General features: G+C 41.3%; 1 protein-coding gene across 4 annotated transcripts in view; it reads left to right on the top strand.

Moving 5' to 3' along the window:
* The window catches only part of RTEL1 (regulator of telomere elongation helicase 1), a 50377-nt gene extending 39996 nt beyond the window's left edge, over positions 1–10381 (top strand). For 3 of the 4 annotated variants that reach the window (XM_054218804.1, XM_054218805.1, XM_054218803.1), the window contains 5 exons: positions 783–1025; positions 2629–2805; positions 3390–3575; positions 4088–4191; positions 9333–10381. In XM_054218804.1, the coding sequence (XP_054074779.1) occupies positions 783–1025; positions 2629–2805; positions 3390–3575; positions 4088–4191; positions 9333–9407 (785 nt within the window). In that variant the 3' untranslated portion in view covers positions 9408–10381. The remainder of the gene's footprint in view (positions 1–782; positions 1026–2628; positions 2806–3389; positions 3576–4087; positions 4192–9332) is intronic. The other variant, XM_054218806.1, reaches the window with a different exon arrangement.
* The last annotated feature ends 3642 nt before the right edge of the window (positions 10382–14023 follow it).

The following is a 14023-nucleotide window of genomic DNA, read 5'->3' as shown; positions in this document are numbered from 1 at the left end:
CATTGTTCTCTTGAATTTTTTTTAAAAGTTCTTTAGTGAAGAATAAAAATCTAAATACCCAAAGATATGGCTGGTTAATTTCAATCAATTTTTTGTATTATACTTCATCCTTATTTGCATTCCTTTAATAAGCAAAAGAGAACTTTTTCCTCTAAAACGTATCAGAAACCAAAGACTTGCATTTTGAACAGAAGCCCGCGTGGAGTTTAGCAGGATGTCCACAGCTGCTCCCACCTTCCCTTATATTTCTGCATTGTTCTTGTGCTCTCTTGTGTATTATTTCAGGTCAGTTATTCTCGTTTAACCTTATGCTTTCCTGTTGGCAGGGGGGAACAGTGCTCTCAACAGTTTACTTGCCCCTGTGTCAGGCCAGCATTGTTGGTTAAGCCATCTGTTTCAAATGCGTCTACCCCTTCAAAAAGTAGCACAAAACCTGGTTTATTGCTGATCTCCATGCACGGCGTCTTCTGTGTCACCTTTTTGTCATTCCTCAGTGACCCTCTGACACATTGTACCCTTTAAAAGATCAAAAAAACTCCAGAAGATGCTACAAGCAATCCCCAGAATTCATTTGCTCAGTTGCCGTTTCGAGGAGCAGGTCTTGGCTCTGCCCGAGGCCATGCCAGAGGGAGGTGTGTGGCTGTGTGGGCAGTGTCGGCTTTACCACTTTGAAGGAGTCCAGGAACCCCCTTCTGAATGAAAAAAGAAGTTGATACAGAAGAGTGACCTGTTTGTCTCTGTTCCTCCCCAAGCCCTGCTCATGTGTGTTCTTTGTCTCTCAGGGCAGAATGCCAGTCGAGCTCCAACACAAGACACTGAAAAAGCTTCAAGCTCTAGGAGAGATCACCACCAGGTCCTCAGGGCCACCTACCTCAACGACGTGAAAAGGGCTTTAAACAAAAGCACTTACAGCCGTTTCTATGAAGCATTGTTAGCTTACAAGAAGACAGATAACTATGATGCTATGATATCAGTGATAGCAGCCCTCACCACTGAGAGGCCAGAAGATTTTCATCTCCTACAAAGTAAGGGATTTTTTTTAAAATCGTTTTTATTTAGTTCAGAAGAAGATGCAGGTGCTGTGATCTCATGTGAGCAATAATAACCTCTCACTGGTCATTAGCTTGCAAATCTCCACTTGTAGGCAGGATAAACTAAGGATTGGTAAAGTTCAACTCTCCCATCTTTTGGTTTAACAAACCAGATACACGGGGCTGCAGGAAAGATGTGTTAAATGAGTGTCAGTCAGAGATCAAAAAATGTCAAGGTTATAAAGTGCTGTCTCTGTTTTTCAGTTAGAAATTGTCTATTAAAAACATCCAATAAGACCTCAGTAATTCCAGTTCTGACCTTGAGTCAAGCTAACTTCATTCAAATGATTTCATTACCTTTTCCCCCCCCCCCCTTAATTACTTACTACAAGTGATTGCTTTTTAGAAAAGACAGCACTGACTGTTGCACTGACTCAGTTGTGTTCTTGTGGCCATTGATTGCTCTCCTGGTGCAAAGCTCTTACAACACTTCCAGGTTTTGGGAAAAGCAATCACACTTTTGATTCACTGTTCTTCTACAGAACTTTACCTGGGAATAGTTATGGAACTGCGTCATCATTGAGTATCCTTATCATTCATAATAATCTGGAAATTTCAAACTGATATTTATTTTCTCAGAAGTGGTTTGGTTTGGATATTTTTCCTTTCATGGGTTTAATGATGAAAGGATTTAGGAAGCAACAAGTTTTCAACATTTGAAATTGGGTTTTATTGTTAAAAAAAAAAAAAAAAAAAAAAAAGGAAGAAAAGGAATTATATGCTGGTCTTGATTGCCTTGCTGGAGCCCTCTTGTCTTGTGCTATGTGACACCTCGGTTCTACCTTCTCCCATGTCTCTGGCATGAAGTCCCCTGCAGGAAATGATGCATAGAGTGTATGCTGGGAAGTGCTGATGTAGTTTCGTTTGTTGTCTTTAGGAAATAAAAACAAGTATTCCATTGACCTTCAATAGATGTCATAATCTCCAAATTTTTGAAAATACTTATTTTCTTATGCATTAACTAATCAGATTAGTCTTGACACAGTGAAGAGTGGGAGGGAAATGAACTGTGTGGCATCGTGACTCATGATCTCCCCCTGAGCATTCTTTCTTACAGAAAGTCAGTATCTTTACCGAGCAAATGTTTTGACCTCAGAGGTAGAATTGTCAGTGCTTGGCAGTAAGTCATAATTAGGACTTTTTAGAATTTCTGTATATGTGTTGTGAATCCTTGTCAATCAAATAGTAACAAGAAATTTCCTTTTGAGCAGGTCCTTTCAGATATTTTGCATATCCCTGATTTCCCTAGATCAGTTGTCAGGTGAAGGGCTGGAACAGGTATTTATGCTTAGCTGTAGAGAACGGAAGAATACTGAGGTAAACTGAGGTTATTGTTAATACTAAATACTCATCTGTCTTCTGGCAAGGAAAACCCCATAATTATAAAATCAACAAAAGCATCAAGTGTTCCACCAGCCTGAAGGAATATGGCTAATATTGTTCAGCTTCCAAAGAATTTCTCCCCTCCAAAGCAAGGAGTCTTCCATGGTCAGGCAGTTGTTTTCCTATGCATTTGACTGTATTTTCTTTTGGACAGGGTTTTACATGTTTGTGCGCCCTCATCACAAAGAGCAGTTCAAACAGATGTGTAAAGATTTGACTGGAACGGTCTGTGGCGAGGGAGAGAAGCAATTGCAACAGCAGGTGCAAGGTGAAGGGAACCTTCTGAGTTTGGAGACCTGGTGCACTAAAGGAGAAAACAGCCACATTCAAGGTTGGGAATGAACATTTGTCTGAAGTTTAAAATCTTATTTATTATTGTGATAGCGTCCAGCAGCCTTAGCTGTGGGCTAGGGTCTCCCTGCACTAGATGTCTAAAGGGAGATCAAAGCAATTGGCCACGTCCAAGTTGTGTTAAAAAAAACCCAACCAAACACAGGTATAAGACAGAAGGCAATGTGAGATGGGGATGTGCAAGGAAACACGAAAAAAATCAGTTATAGTGCCATTTTCTTTAACCTGTGGAGTGCGTTATGGGTGAAGACAGAATTTTTGCATCTAAATGGGAACAGGAGTGGATCGAGATCTACTCTGTCTAGGAAGAATTTCCACGGAACTCTTTCAATGTAAAGAGTCCCTTTCAGTAACAAGATGTGGTTTAGTATCAGAAACCTCTGTTACCAACCAGTATGGCAAAAAACAAAAATAGTTATTCAAATTGTGGTTTTCTTCTTATACAACGAGAACTTACTGAACTTACTGCTAATTTTGTTTCGTGGAGTCTGTGGATTGTGTTCTGCATTATACTGTTTTGTGTGCTAGGTTGGGTTTTGTTGTGTTTGTTTTTTTTATAACCAGATGCGGCCACTTCTAAGGGTGAGGTGCCGGAAAAAATTCAGAGAAAGATTTCCTCCTTCTGCTTTAACCAGAAAAGCAAACCTGAATTGCCAGAGACCAAAGTATCAAAGGAAACCAGTAACGTGAGAGCACCCACGGGCTCTGGAGCTGTGCCTGTCTTTCCCCTAGAAATGGAGCCAGAGTGTGGTAGGTATAGGTGAGATTTTGGATGCAATTCTCTAATACTTAGGAATAAAGATACGTTATAGAGGTGATAATTTTGCTCATGATCCGTTAAATGATGACTGGCTCATGCCAGTATTTGCTCAGGTGCAATGATTACCATGATTTGCTAAGTAGAAATTGTACTTTCTGCCCCTTGCATACGTTTTCTCAAAGTACTTCATTGTCTTTATCACAATGATGTAATAGTTTCCTAAGAACTTACAGATTTTTCTCAACAACTTCCTTGTAAAGTGAGGATGTAACCTCAGTTTCTAAATGTGGATCTGAAGCACCGACAGACTGAGTGAGGTCATGCAAAAGAAATAGCATAACAGGGCAGGTATTGCACTGTTGCGGTAGTTCGTAAAGCTCATGGTCATTGTTTTCTGGACTGCGCTGAAAACGTACGCATGAGAATTTCACAGTTACTGGAATTTAGTCATTTCCTCCCTCTCTTTCTCTCTCCCCCTCTCCCCGCCCTCCCTGTGTTCTAGGAAGATTCCAGTGCTCTAACTGCAAATCTGAGGATGATGTGCCTTTTAAATGCCCATTATGTGACTTCACTTGCTGCAAAACATGCTGGGAGCAGTTCTTAAAGGTTATCTTGCTTTACCGGTTTCGGTTTTTCCTGAAACTGCTGGTGAATTTTGTGCTTTTCAGGAGAACCATGTGGACAGGCCGGGAAACAGACTTGCTCTGTTTACAGAGAAAACACCTAAATCCTGATGGAAGATTTACCACTTGTTTCATTACTTCCCATGTTCTGCGATGTGATTGGAGGCAGACCGCTGCCTTATGCTGTCTCTTTTACATCTTTGCAGCTCCTTCTGAGCTTCCTTCAAATGTTTTCCTGTCTAGAGCCATGCAGGCAACAATCTGTGGAGTCAACTTGAAAAAAATATTTTTTTTTTTTCTACATCTGAACCTTTATTTTAGTGGGTTTTTTTCCTTGCTTAGTTTCATAATTTTCCCCATCTGAAACCCTACTCTAAAGCACTATCACGATGAGATGAGGCAAACTCATGCTCAGATATCTCCTCTGTTATCCTGTCCTTTGTTTTTTCTGGTGGAAATTCTTTAGGTAAGAGGATGTAACCGATCCCCCAGTGCATGTGTTTGGTGGCATCTTACCCAATATTTGATTTGGCAGCCAGGTATTAATAACCTATGGCCCTGGGAATGGAAGTCTAATACAAGAGTTGAGTGCTTTCTAAACATTCATAGGTGATAAAGGCGGCTACTAATCAATGGAGGCACCTACAAAAAGAGGACGGAAGGAAAAGAAATTTCTTCAACCTGTGAATCTATAAGCATGTAGAAAATAATCAGTCATTCCAAGTTACAGAGAAAGGTCTTTTTCGCAGGAAGAAGACACTGAATTATGTCAGCTAAGTGTAGAAAATAAGCAGTATACTAACATCAAAATAAAATATAACAACCAAGACAGACTTGGTCCGAGAGGAATATAGAATAATGTCCAGACTGACGTTCTCAGACATGTATCTCCTAGAGGGAATTCAGAACAGCTGTTCAACAAAATTTTGTCCTCAGTCTTCTGGGCCATATTTCTTTAAAAATGTTAAAATCCAAAAGTATTTGCTGATAAGGAATATACGTAAGAGTGTACAAGAAACCCAAAGGAAGACACCTCGTGTTTGCTGCAGATTGGGCAGTCAAACCAATTGCCTTGAATAGACATTACTGCTGAATACTCATTTGTTCCTTTCATGCTGAAGTATAATGGGGATCAACATCTGACAGTCAACATACTGCACTTCAGAGAAGACTCTGAGAAAGTTGTGACAAGAATTTTATTAGCATGTGTTTGTAATCTCTGCTGCTTGAGACTTGAGTTGATTAAGGAACAGAATGAGCTCCCCGGGGAGTTTTTTTCATTAGGTAAGTATTTATCATCCCACAGGGAGATCATGTTGTCTCAGCCCACAAATTTTTACCTTATAAATGTCTGGGGAAAAACTCTCCCCTTTTGCCAGTAAGATTTATCTTGTAATTGTTGTTTCATCAGCTTAAGAATCCACAAAATTAGGACTGTTGTATATTGAGCAACTGTACTGCCCTGTTCTGTGTTTTTTGTCTCGAAATTGGTGATTCTGAGGTCTGGTTTTCTCCTTAATGCCAAGTTAATGTGCATTTTCATAGTTCATAGATAAATCGCAGAACTGCAGAACCTGCTCAGCCTAAAATTTTTTTAATTGCTCATTTATCTGATTGCGCAACTCTTAGTCTGGGGATTAAAATGGTCTGGTCTACTAGATCAGACTGTATTTCAGATTCAGGTACTTGAATGCATCCAGAGGAGAGCCACAAAGCTGGTGGAAGGCCTGGAAGGCACGTCCTAGGAGGAGTGGCTGAGGACTTTGGGTTTGTCTAGTTTGGAGAAAGGAGGCTGAGGGGTGACCTTATTTCTCTCCCCAGCTTCCCAAGGAGGGGATGTGGAGAGGGAGGTGCTGACCTCTTCTCCCTGGGATCCAGTGGCAGGAAGAGTGGGAGCCATTCAAAGCTGCCAGGGGATGTTCCAACTAGAGATTAGGAAACATTTCTTTACCAAGAGGGTCAAACGCTGGAATAGGCTTCCTGGAGAGGTGGTTGATACCTCAATGCCCTTAATAATACGCTTTAACTTTTGTTCAGCCCTGAAGTGGTCAGGCAGTTGGACTAGGTGATCACTGTAAGTCCCTTCCAACTTGAAGTATTCCTCCTGTTCTATTCAGATTTCTAGTACAAAGCCATGATTGAGGAAATGAGCCATTTCCCATGGGTCATTTGTTATTAATGGCTTCTATATTTGCCACTTACCTGAATCATCTTGCCTAGTTATAGTTGAAACTTCATCCCACGTTGTATCAGGTGATGGCAGGGAAAGAAAATATCCGTGTTTTTCTTAGCAAGGTGAATCAGAGCTTTGCTTTGTGGTAGCACACCACAGCCCTGTGAGGTAAATACAGTCTTAGAATTTGTAAAGATCAGGGAAGACGGATATAATTTGAAGCAAATAATCAGAACATAATAGCAGACATACTGAGTCAGAGTAAAGCTCCATCCAGCCCAACGTTCTGTCTCTGACAGTGGCCAAAAAAGGTTAGCTAGGAAAGGATAAAAGAACGTGGCAGGCATGAGTGATGATTCTTCCAGGTGATCTCTCGGCCCCAAAGCTATTTGCAGCACAAAAAAATCCCTCAGCCAAAGATTGTTTCTGTATATAAGAAACCTCTGATGCATTTCCATTGCATTGTCTAGTTCCGTTTGAACACAAATGAACTTGTCATCCGTGTCGTACGGCAGGCAATTCACAGCTTAGCCGAACGTTATGTGAGGAACCATCTCACTTTTTCGTTGTCATTTTGAACCTGCCTCTTGCTAGTTCAGTTTAACGCCCCACTTGTTCAAAAAGGACAAACAAAATATGCTAGCAGTTCTCAAGAAAACACACCATGGATATCCTGTCCTTCGTAAGTGCACCTTTGGAGCCTTTCTGCTCAACATTTCACCAACAGCATGAGCCATTTGCCTCCTCTGTAGACAACATACATCAAAGTCCTTATTTCTAAGAATGTTTTTTTTTTTCCCCTTGCTCTGAACAACAAACTATTGGGTGTGGAGGATGTAAGAAGCGTCTTCTCAGCAGCTGAGACCTTTTGCTCTACTGTTCAGGCACCTCTCAAGGCTCAGCATGACTGACATTCTAGTCTTTGTTGTGGAGAACATGAAACTATGTGGTCTCGTCACCTTTTCTTACCTCACTTATAGCATACTTTTCTAATGATGAATGGTTCTCAGTATACAGTAACGTTAGCTTGCTTATGACACGATTCAAGTGTAGTTTGGTTAATGAAAAGTCAAATATCTCGTAGTTTGGGGTATTACTTGAGGACTGATGGAGAGAAACGCTTCTCCCAGGGATGAGGCAAAACTGTTCTCTGCTAGTCATGCAGATGAGAAGGAAGAACAGCTTGGTTGAGAGCAGAGGATGGCAAACAGGAAGAAGGCTATTCCGCGTTTCTGTGAAACCGTTCCCAGAGGGACCATCTCATACCCCTTTCATCCGCATTCCTACCCACATGTTGGTTGTACAGACAATTGACTCCATTTGTGACAAGGGCCATGGTTGTGATAGAGGCACCTTTACCAGCAGGAAATGAGCAACCATGTTTGTTGTGTCTGAGCTCTGAAGTCTCATCCGATGGCACTGGGCTTTGTCACCACTGACTGGGCTGGGATTGAAAACTCATCTTTTTATCTTTGCTAACAAGTTACTCACTATGTTTCTTCAGCCCAAAAGCTCTTTAGCCTATATTGTCCTCTGAGGAAGTGACTAACAGCCTGTCACTTAAAATGCAATGACTTGGGTTTTGCAAATTGTGATGTCTCTTCCAAATTGTTGTTTTACTGAAATAGTTTAGTGGAGGCGAGAGGCAGTGAATAATTTTGGAACGTTTTGGAAGCTTTTGGAGGAGCAGACAGAATTTGCTACAGCTGGAGGGGTATTAAGAGGGATTAGTGCTGGTGCACGTCGGGTGTTTTTCAATGCATTAGGGGAAGCCTTGCCAAGACTTTGCCAATATACGCTGCATTTGGGTTTAGTTTTCTGTGCAGAGGTCTCTTGCTGCTTTTCAATGTTTAAGTGCATCTTTTATTCATGCTCTTTTTGCAAGTATTCCAAGAGAAAATGGTCTATTCTCATTTGGACTATCTGTAATGTGGGCAAATAATATAAGATTTCACAATTATATGTTACGCTTAAAATTTTCAGAGCTCTTTGACAAATCACTGTTTACGGGGAGGTAAGATGACTTTTCCTCTCCCCCTCCATTTATGGCATTTCAATTAATGTTTCTAAAATCAAAATACCGGTGCTCAAACCTACTTTGCAGTCTACATCTTCTGTTACAATGATTAACTTTAATACTGCAGGGAAGCCTGCACAGTGCCACTGATGCAGGTAACTATCACTTTAGCCTACTGAGCTGGTGATTTGCTCACAAAGAGTAATTTTTCCGAAAATTTTTTACTTTCTCACTTTTGAAATAAGCAGAGCGTTTTAGTTTTACTAGTAATTTTCAAGATAGAAAAAGAACGGTTGGGGTTCATCTGCAGGTCAAATGGCTAAAGACCAGACCTTAAAATTTAAGATTAGTGAAGAAGCAAACTGAAACCTGGGTGGAGAAATAGTTGCCTCATATGCCCAGTCTTCTGCTGTTAACCGAGAAAGGTGTGTAATGGTATGAAGAAATAAACGTACATGGTTCCCCTGCAAAACTCTTGGTCATGACCACGTGTATCACCTATGTCCTGGTATGCCCAGGAAATCACTTCCTTCTCATCTGTGCAAGAGGAAGCAGGATTTCAGGGAACTCTTAAGCTATCTTACAGGATTTTGCTAATAACAAGTACAGCTGTGCTTCACAACAGCTCTTGCAAGCTCTGTATTTCCTTGTTCCTGTATTTCAGTGTTCCAGGTATGTCATTGCTGTAGTTGATCTGAGACAACTGCTGTAAAAAGTTTGTTGTTACTGTACTGTGAGACTTTCTTTTTCTTCCTTTGTATTACTAGCAGTTAAATAACTGACTGAACAGTAACACTGCATTTAAAAATAGTAGGTACGATATCTTGGGGACTGTCAAATGACTAGCGTGGCTTATAGTTCATACTGGACAATAACAAACTTGACAGAGAAATTTAATATATTATCTATGTATTTTGTTCATTTATTTATATAGATGGTGAAGAAGTGCCCGGGGTGCCACAGTGATGTGAAAAAGCAGCGATTAATCCAAGTTTTCTTCTGGTCATAATCTCACTGACAGAAAGGGCAAGTATTTTGTATCAGCAAAGGAAATTGCTGCACTCTCGCTCTCAACCTGAACAGAAGCAGGACAAAGGTTCTTTTAAATGTCTTCGATCCTTGGCTCTGGGTTTCACGCTGTGCACCAACACGTATCATTTCTTCCTACAAAGGTGATCAAGTCCGAAAGGTCTCTCTCCTGCAGCGCTGGCAGGAGACAAAGCAGAGTATTGTCCTCTGTTGGAACTAAGAAGGTTAATTTCTTATTTTTATTAGCCTATAAATTCTACTGTGGCCACTCTTAGGCTGAAATTTTATATCCTGGGCTGTTATTCATGGGCCCTTCAGGTAATACCAGATCCTGGAAAAACCCTAGCAAGAGTACTACAGTGGAACTGAGCTGGCTAAATAAGGAGACCAGACTACCCATCCTTACCACACTGGTGTTCCTGGAAGAAGTGATTCACATTCGTTGCTTGGTGTTTGGCAGCAGCTGCTGTCTCCAATACCAGAAGATACTGAAAGAATGACTTTTTAAAAGCAAATTCCAGTGGTTGGGTGGTGAGCAGAAACACTCCCTTGTGTCTGCTGTGCACCTCAAAGCCTGATTCTTCCCATCATGCTGGGATTTTTTGGAAACTTGCTACTAAGGATGCTTTATTTTCTGCTCAATACAGATATTTCCATTGTGCCTGTGTTATCTGATGTTTACTTTCCACGAAGAAAAAGGAACGAATTGATTTAAAACTTTAAATCATGTTAGATGGGTTAAAAAAAAAATTCCTTAATGCTTCCACTCTCTGTGAGTAGTGGATATAAGTGGTTAACCTGAAAAACTTACCAATTTTAAATCTTCAGTAGCTGCTATAAATTAAGCTATAAATAAAACCATTTTTGACTTGATTAGATTTTGTTTGATTTAAAAAAAAAAAAATAAAATTACCAGATACAAAAACATTGGGTTTTATAGAATTCAAAACCGATGTCACTTCAAATCTCGGAGTTGCTGGGATATTGGTCCTCATTGAGAAATTTCTTTTTTCCAATTGGAATCCACTTTACCTAGAAACAGCCCGGTAGTGCCTGTGATACTCTGACTCTCGTGCCTTAAGATGTCAAATAACATGCGTGTTTTCAAGTCGGGGTTCACTGCGGTCAGACTATCAGAAGAACAGGAAAAGTGGCGTTCTTAAATGGCAGTGAAACAGGAACTTTCTGTACTTCATTAACTAATAATTGGAAATAATGAAGATTTAAACAGGAATGAAGGTGATTTGGGGCTGGCATGTATTCTGACTTCTAAATCAGTGAATGAATTTTACCTTCTATCCCTATATCTATTCAGTGCACTACCGATATGGGTTAAGATTCTGAAAACAAGAATAAATAATGCAGAGAAAACTCTAGGTATTTGAAATGTAAGTAGGAAAAAAGACAAAAAAATGTATGAATGTATGTATGTGTTGTAAAAATGAACAGAAGAAGATTTGGAGCGGTGGTGTCAAGAAGGCCGTAGTGTTAAACTCCTGTCTTTCAAAAGGACTCTGAATTCTGTAGCATGGTGACTGCGTTGTGTTTAATGACGGAAAAGCTACATTTTGCTGGACTGAAATCTTCCCAGAAACATGGAAGACAACTTTGTTTCCCAAAACCAAAGCAACTCCATACCTGAAATGTGCTTAATTTTATTTGTTGAGGTTGCAGCTACACAAGTCATGCCCTGACTGTTCTTATCAATTCTGAATTATTACTCTTTATCACTAATCTTTATCATTAGTTCTCTTTTGCTTTTTTAACAAGTATGGCAATAATGATTGCATTATAGACATTTTAAAAAAAAAAAAAAAAGAGGATGCTCTCAGGGGAAGCAGATCAGGTCAGTGCTGATGTTTTGCAGTCGGCAGCTTTGGGGTGATCTGAGTTCTCTACGTGGGGTAAAACCTCGCAGCTGCTTCCGAGCTGGTCCCTGCCGCTTCTTTCAGACGCTCGTTTTGAATTCTTGGTGCATTCTTTCGGCCTGGGCAGGCGGTGGAAGGGGAGGTCTAAGAGCTGAGTGAAGGCTGGGAGCAGTGAACAGTAAAATGTTATTTAGTGGTAAGATAGGGAAGAGCTCTCCCTGGGGAGAGCTGCAGCTTGCTGCTTATGCCACTGGAGGGAAACCACAGCACGGGACATGAGCTTTGAACACCTTCAGCGAAGCTTTGAACATCTTCAGCGAGGCGATGAAATGATGGCTTTGTTTAGGTTTGCCTGATGGAAATTATCTCCTATAGACTACAAAAATGCTGTAAGATCCAGCAAGACTAAAGGAAATACTTAAAAGGTATGCGTGATTTGCTGGGACAAACATTATTACAGACTAATTTTTTTTTCCTCTCAACTAGAATAGTTTCCTAGCTGTGCTTTTTCCTTGCCACTGGAGTTGTTTTAATTCTGGAGACTCCTCCTACCTGGGAATGCTCTGTCGTTACTGAGACAGGGCAGAGGAACTGCCTTAAAATATCTCAGTGCCTTCAAGAGATGTACATATTCCTTCTTTTATTCCTCAACAGTTAGATCATCTTGCTGAAGAGATTCACTGTTAGGTGCCTTCGCTAGCTGAACCCACCCCGGCAAGCTCTGAAACACTTCAATATCCCCATCAGCAAATCTGCTCTTTGCAGATGGAATCGGTTTGGAACCAGTCTGGTTTTGTTGCTGCTTTCTGGTGTTGTGGGAATTGCACTGCAGCAGGTCTGGAAGTCTCCCTCCTGTCAGCATCTCTCGGGCAGGGCAGATGGACACTAACGTGTACTGGTGGTGATGAGAGAGCATCCAGCCAGCAGGAGGGTTGTCCTTGTCTCCTCATCACCTAGTTTTAGTTTTAATAATGAACAGAATTTAATGATCCTGTCATTCCTCACCTATCTTGGAGAGGTTTGCTGAGAAGTTATTCCCATCAATTAAAAAAAAAAAAAAAAGGCAAACTGCTGCAATCCTGACCGGTGATGAGCAAATAGTCTTTTATGTGGTATTGTCCTTCACCAGGTTTTAGTGTAAGCCCAAAGGAACTCCTCTTGAGGGAGACCACAACTCTGAACTAAGGGTAAGTCTCAAGGTCTCTACCCTCGTAGATCACTTGGCATTACTAAATAGCAACCCCGTTACCTGTTAGGAGAGTGTTTATGGTGGGGCTTCCAGGGCATCCTTGCCTGGTTTATGGCAGACGCCCAGCAGCGATGTTATCTGACCAGCAATCAGACCTCTGGCCCTTCCCATTCCCAGCTCCCCAGCCTCTGCCCGGTAGCAGAGCGCTGTGTTGACGGTAGCAGGTTGCTCAAGAATTGCTTCTCACAAAGGACTACGTGCATGTGTTTCCAGCCCCCATCTTCCAAAGAAACGTTCAGAGGCCTGTGTGTCGCTGAATCTTTCATGACCTTGGTGTGGTCCTCCTAAATGTGTTTAGAGTCTTGCTTCCTCTCACCCCTGTCCCAGCAATAAAGCTGCTTCCAATGAAGCCTTGAAGAAGAGGGTCTCCAGGAACCAGCTGTCAGGGCGTGCTGCAGATAGAGATCTTCTGTCATCCTTGAAGTAGCTGGATTTACAAGAAGGAGAGACAGAGCGAATACATTATTTATGAAGACCAGAAAGTGAAAACGAATTGTTTCAGAAAAATCTATGTTGCTATAAGTGGTTAGAGGAACTGATCCAAACTTCTGCGTGCTCGGGGAGAGGGAAATCTATCATGGACACTCCTTGCTGATTTTGGGAAGCAAATGACACATGACTTACAGATCATGAAGGAAGTAGATATTAATCTCTCTATTGCCCCTGCCTTGCAGTCCTATGACTATACCTGGAATATTGTCTCCAATTTTAGCGGTGTGTCATTGAAAATTTTTTTGCCATTGTTTTCCCAAATAAAGCTGAAAGGACTTGGGAAAGAGACCAAAAATAACAAAGCAACTGTTTTATCTGGAAAGAGATGAACTGTGTTATTGCTTGGAGAAGTGGCTACTAACAGAGAGAGAGGAATTTCTTTGCTTTTCAGATTTTTCTCTGAATATTAGTGAGAAAACTGATTTTGCAAAAGTAGTTTCAAAAAGCAGTGCTGCCGTCGCCCTGAAGCTCTCGGAAGTGTGAAATGATGCCCTGTGTGGGGAAATGAAATCACAGCCATGAGAATATGATGCTGAATTCCTTTTCTACGCTACCTCTGCAGGTCAGAACGTCAGCAGTGAGTCGAGTTGTTCTTTCCAGTGATCGGGCAGTGACCCCATAAACCCACTCTGGGAGGTTCATTTGGCAAGTCAAAGAACAGAGAGAAACAGATTAATTGAAGGTTGTTGTTCTGCCAGACTCGTATCTCCCTAAAAGATGGAGGTTGCCTGGGGAAGCCCTTGCTGTGCCATTGATGTGGTATTTCACTCTCTAAGTATTAATCTGACAAATTTTTATCATCGTTGAATTCAGAATGAAATTCATTGATGGTACGATGTTGCGGCGTGGTGAGGAGCTGCGTACTCCCTGGCGCATTGCATCCGTCCCAGCACTGGTCACAACTAGGGTACAGGGACTGCCATGAGGTGCCACCCGGGATGTGCCACCTACCTTCGTCTTGTGGGTTCCTCCATCTGTTAACAGGTG

The sequence above is a fragment of the Rissa tridactyla genome, chromosome 12, assembly GCF_028500815.1.
Source record: "Rissa tridactyla isolate bRisTri1 chromosome 12, bRisTri1.patW.cur.20221130, whole genome shotgun sequence".
Classification (NCBI taxonomy): Eukaryota; Metazoa; Chordata; class Aves; order Charadriiformes; family Laridae; genus Rissa; species Rissa tridactyla.
Note: the sequence above shows the minus strand (reverse complement) of the source record. Positions and strands in the feature narration are given on the sequence as shown.